Consider the following 6,000-nt stretch of genomic DNA (forward strand, 5'->3'; position numbering starts at 1 on the left):
TATGATGATTATGATGAAGCCAGAACAAGGCTAGTGAAAAATACGAGGGAGGTATCAGCATGCTTCATGGGAAATCCAAGTCTTGCAGAAGTAGAAAAATATTACAGGGGATCTAAAGGGGTGATCCCTGCCCCCAAACAACCCTGTGAAGGCTGAGCATGCTCAGTGGTGACAGAATTTTAGTTTCTGGTGCGGGTGGGGAAATAGAAAAGCAGCAGGAAGGGAGAGTGGAATTGGGTATTGCGAAGGAAGGCATGGCTGGCTGGCAGGCTGGGATACTGAACAGGAACATTCTACACTGCCACATTCTGCTGGGGTCACACTTGTCAATTCTCTATACTATGTAGCACTTACCATTAGACTGTCCTTTTCATTCCACAGTAAGGTTAGGCCCAGCTTGACAATCACTCTCACATAGATGGTAAATTTCTCAATAACGAATCCTGATCCAGTGTAAGGCAGCTGAACCCTGAAGAGAAAGCATCAGAGATACTGGATATGTAATTCAAGGCAAAGTGACATGTGGCTTTTTTTGAGGGTGTATAACTGCTAAATTGCCATCATGAGTGATTGAACTATCCCGTTACAGAACTTACTGCAGAATTACTCATGCCCACCCAAGACAAATTAGAAGGGCATGTGGCTATGGTGACCACAGCAGTAAAGCCTACTGGAGGCCACAAGCAGCCTCCTCTATGGTTGGGAATTTTGGGCTTTCAATAGCCTTTAATGGCTTCATTAATATATTTCTCAGTGTGCTTCAGCATGGGGATTTCTGGGTGTTGGACCACAGATTGATACTGAACATGGTAGTCACTGCACACCACTGGCTGGACACTGACACCCAGATTAGAAGTGGCTACCATGGACCTTTCATGGTTATTGGTTCTTAGATCATGGTAGGACTGAACTCTATCTGCCTATTAAGGAATCTATTTGAGGAAGTAGGTCTGCTCAGGACACAAGTCTGTGTTATTACCTTTCACCATTCACCACAATGGCATCTTTTTGCATTTCAAAATCCGTCCCATCCAACCGCATGGTGACAGAACTGATAGTGGGAATGTCTTTCACCATTGTGCGCCTGATCTGGATGTTGAAGTCCTCATAGGCAGCATTGCAATGGGAGGCAAATACATAGTTGCAGGTCCCAGGGAAATAATAGATGTCCCCATCAAACGTCTTGTAGTGGAATTGGCCCCACGTGCTGCAGACTTGTCCATTATGAGCTGAGTTGAAGGCTGCAAATTCACAAAAGGTTGTAAAGGTATACTGCACACTTTTTGCTGACAACATCTTCATTTCTTCATTTTCTATACTAGCTTACATAGTGACATTACTAGCTTATCACCCATTACAAACAGGCTTTTGTTCCTTGCCTGCATTTGCCCTGGGTAGACACTGTTACTTCTTTTGCCACTTTATGTGCTTGGCTCAGAAGTAAGTTGATGCTGATGCCAGCTTTCCCTTAGGCTGAAGTGGAGAAGCTGTGGCCCTCCAGATGTTGTTGGACTCAAACTCTCATCACTCCTAGCCTGCACATCCAGTGGTCGGAGATGATGGGACTTGGGAGTTCAGCAACATGTGGAGCGTCACAGGTTCCCCAACCAGGCTGAGTAGGGGATCAGAGGAAGACACATAATCCTTCAAGTTATTCTGTTGTTCAACATAAACTAGAGTTATGGCAGGATTTATTACTAAAGTGCAACAGAGCATGCTCAACAGAAGCAGGAAAAGCCCTGTGCCCTTTTGTTACCCACAACTGGAATCAGATTTCACTGCAGGATATACACTGAGTACAAAATAAGTTTAAATTAGAGAACAGAAGATCAAACACTGTGCAATACATTATTTAGCACTCAAAGGGAACTAAAACCTGTGAAGGGGAGAAGGGATTTTACAAAGGTGTAAAAGATCTCCAGAGCTGGGAAGAAAATAGTGTATACTCAACCTCTCTCTATATAGTCATTGCCTTGACCTTTCATAACTGGCACAAAGACTGTCACCTTCATCCCCTGACACCCCCTGCCAAAACCTGGGCAGGAATTTTGTAATCTCATTACAATGAGAAATAAGTAAGTGCTTACACCGTGACAGCATAGAAGGAAAGTAAATAGTTTAGATTTCAGTTATCTCTTTGCTCTAGATGGAAATCCTTCAAAGGTCACAAGGAAGTGTGAGGCATATCCCTTTATTTCTACCTTTCTTTAGGGGTGAGCAAATATCTGCAGATATATACTAGATCTGGAAATAATAGACCTACTTAAAAATATATATATATTAACCATTCTGTACAAATTAATGAGAAAATAAATTGCATGCACTTTCTTTACTTCTGAGGTGGCCAAGGAGTGTTTGGGAACATCCTTTCATTCTTCCTATCATCTCTATGGTGGTCTGCATTGTGCAGCCTCCCTGGGTGCCTGCACTTGCACAAAGTGGAACATCCTTGGCTGGGCTTTATTTAAGGTTATTTACAGTGCAGTCCTATACAGATAGAAGTAAGTCCCATTGAGTTCTACAGTCCCTGCTCCCCAGTACACGAGTAAAGAACTGCAGCGTCCATGTGTTATATGTCCACCAGCTTAACTTGCTTTTATAACCTCTCTGCTTCTTTCTCTTTGTTTAGTACTTTGATAAGAGAGATAAAAATAAAGATAAAACTAAACAAAATGAGCAAGTAATAAAGCCAAGATAAAAGCAACAAGAAGAGTAAAAATAGCACTGCAACAAGTAAAACAGCACAGATAAAATCTGAAATTTAAAAGCAGGCAGCAGCAAACGCCCTCGCTTCCTGCAATATGCCACAATAAAATACCTGAGTAAATAAAACCATTTTTACTTGGCACCAAAAACCCATAAGAGGGGTGCCAGGAGTACAGTCCCAGGGAGGGCCCTGCATAGAAAGAGAATGCACTGCTTTTTTTCAAATTTCCAAGATGTTTGTTCTGTTACCTACCTGTTGAATCATCTACCCATCTATTCATCTGTTTCTTGACCTTATCCATTTTGCCTTTCTTATGAGTATATCTGATAGATACAAGGAAATAACTGAGACAGTTTATGGGTAGACTTACATGTTATAACTGGTGTTGTTGTCAATGGTGGGATGATGGTAACCTTTCCCGATTCACCTTCTGCACTAGAAGCTACAAACAAAGGGAACAGAAAACCATAAATTGTATGTATGTTCATTTGTGTGCATTCTTTAAACAGTTAAAGCCATAATCTCAGCTTTCAGGGCCTGGTAAATGCTATGATTGTGCTTTTGCACCAGTGTGCAGAAAGCCCATGGTGGAAGATAGCAATCCAAAAGTTGGCAATTGAAAAGCAGTGTGTGAAACTCTTATAAGAGCACATTCACCAAGAAGTGTAGAATATGCATGACTGAGATTGGTGGATACTCTAACTATACCAGCTGCTGACAGTGGTTCTCAATTTCAGTGAAATTATAAATATGTATTTTCTTTTAAGTTTGTATATCAAACTAACAGATATCGTGAATGGGCACAATCCAGCCAAAGTTAATCAATCTTTCAAATCTTTATCATCCAAAATATTGATGGGCTCTGACACATCTTGGCTCTGGAGGATGTTACTGCAACAGGTATTATTAGATACATTGCCATCCACTGCTCTAAAACTTCCAAGAGTCCAGGAGAGGACACAATTAATGGTTTGGGTTTGGCCAATGAGGAATGCCTGATCTGGCCGATTGCTGTTGCTGGGCCTGCCTTCAGGGTCTTCAGATGGAAGGTTTGGGGCACAATCTAACTAAAGATAGTTTGCTATACATCTCACAGATATCTGTGGGGGTTTAATTGATGGTATAAAATTAGACAAACATAGATAAAAACCCAAAGAAAGAGTCCCTCATTGAAGGTAAATGGAAAATTGTACTGTGATAAGAGGCTTTGGCTATAATAAAAAGGAGTGACCTCTAAATACCCAGCACTCAAGTCCTATGGATAGCAAGCGCTATTGATTTTAATGGAATCTGCTTCCAAAATGATGCTCTTGGATGATGATGATGATGATGATGATGGTAGTGATGATGACCTAAAATGTTAATCCCTGCCTAGAAATCTCACACCTGCCCTGAAAAAGCCTTACCCCTCATTTATGTCAGCTGGGTTGGTTGAGATTCAACACCATTTGTCATTTCTTCTTTGTTTCTATTTCACATTTTCCAGTGCTGAACTTTGGCACTGAATACAGGTTTCGGCTTAAATCCTAGCAAGGAACTGTACCAATCAACCGCATCCCAGGATGCAATTCACATGGCATCAGTAATGCTTCCTGATTCAAATGAGACTCTAGTACCCTTTAACATAGAATGAGACCAATAACATTTGGTACTATTTGGACCTGACATCTTTCCGCAGGGCCTGCGAGACAGAGTTGTTCCACCAGGCCTTTGGTCAGGGCGCAGCCTGACTCCCTCCTCTGGCAACCTGCACAGAATTTTGCTTAACGGTTGCCATCAATTTGATTTTAATTAATTTTTATAATGAAATGTTTTTAGAATGTTGGATTATTTGATTGTTTGATTATTTGATTGTTGTTAGCTGCCCTGAGCCTGGCTTCGGCTGGGGAGGGCGGGATATAAATAAAATTTATTATTATTATTATTACTACTACTACTACTACTACTACTACTACTAAGCAAGAGTTTTAATTCTTCTCCCCGGCTGCCCTGTATAGAGGGAATTTTTGTTCCTTTTCTGTCCTGCCTCTTAGCCAATGTAGTTCAGGAAACAGAATGAGGGACCTGATTAAAAGATAAGCTCAGGCCTGAAGACTTGTGGGTCTTCAGTAAGCAACTCCCAGACTTGTTTGTAAATTAGGGATCACCTCAGTGCTTTTTTTCTGGGGTGGTAACATTTGGATTTTGCATTTGGGAGCTACTTCGTTGAAAAATAACACATACACACACTAGAATTTACACATCAGATACATTCATATGAACAAGGCTATGGAGGGATAATGCAAAGTGATGCCCCCCCCCTCGTCTATCTTCTTTGGAGTTTAGCTGCTGTACATACTTCCGTATTTACTAGAGTCTAATGCACCATCGAATCTAATGCAAACTCAATTTTCAGAACCTTGAAACCCAAAAAAGTATTTGCTGTCGAATGTAAATGTGCCATCAAATCTAATGCACACCTTCATTTTCACAACATAATTTGGCCCAAAAAGGTGAGCAATAGATTCAAGTGAATACAGTAATACACAACTTTAAAATGTTAGTATGTTAGTATTCTGACAGACTTCTAACCAGGAAACATGCATTTCATACTTTATAACTTTTCAAGGAGAGGCCCAAATCGTACTTTTCTATTTGATCCCCATTCAATCCACATTAAGATGTCACTAAATGTTTTCGCTTCAGGAAGTACAATATTAAAATACCCCAGTTTATTCGGAATTGTTAAACATTTAACTGAAACAGTATTAAAAGGGTGAAAAACTCTTTGAAATTCAAACATTTGCATGACTCACAAAATAGAATGAGGTATAATTTGAGTGAATTGAGATATTCAATTACATTGGCACTTTTTTTCTTGTAAAAGAAGCAAAGGAAATGAGTTTTTACCTTTCTGTTGGATGCTGCAGATCATGAATGCTAGGGCCCATAATGGCACCCTCATCCCTCTACCAAACCCCATACTGGATGGAGTTCGGTGTTAAGGTACTCAGCCCGCTTCTGGCCAGAAGGACTAGTTCACTTGCACTCTCAGAGGCTTATATAGCAGGAGGTTCTGTCTATTTTCCCAGCTTGTTTGACATGGTCTAACAAGGTGGGGCTGTGAGGATCTTAGCAGATACAGGGGTAAATAGAGGATGCGCTTTCAGTTCCTTGATGACTGGCTGAGCATGTTTGCCTTTTGGGAGGTATATTTTTTTTTGTCAAGGTTCCACCTAATAAAGGAAATTAGAAATGAATAGCAAAAAGGTAATATTTCTTCCCCAGCAAATGCCATTGAAGATCCTGGAAAA

The 6,000-nt window shown here is 40.6% G+C and overlaps 1 protein-coding gene across 1 annotated transcript in view; it reads right to left on the reverse strand.

Moving 5' to 3' along the window:
• LOC309540531 (mucin-5AC-like) overlaps positions 1 to 5,718 on the reverse strand; it is a 64,099-nt gene extending 58,381 nt beyond the window's left edge. Inside the window, exons 1-4 of the mRNA XM_082237487.1 lie at positions 5,597 to 5,718; positions 3,078 to 3,149; positions 980 to 1,241; positions 355 to 469 (exon numbers count right to left, since the gene is read on the reverse strand). Of these exons, the coding sequence (XP_082093613.1) occupies positions 355 to 469; positions 980 to 1,241; positions 3,078 to 3,149; positions 5,597 to 5,621 (474 nt within the window). The 5' untranslated portion in view covers positions 5,622 to 5,718. The remainder of the gene's footprint in view (positions 1 to 354; positions 470 to 979; positions 1,242 to 3,077; positions 3,150 to 5,596) is intronic.
• Positions 5,719 to 6,000: the final 282 nt, after the last annotated feature.

Source organism: Podarcis vaucheri, assembly GCF_965113315.1.
Source record: "Podarcis vaucheri genome assembly, chromosome: 1".
Lineage (NCBI taxonomy): Eukaryota > Metazoa > Chordata > Lepidosauria > Squamata > Lacertidae > Podarcis > Podarcis vaucheri.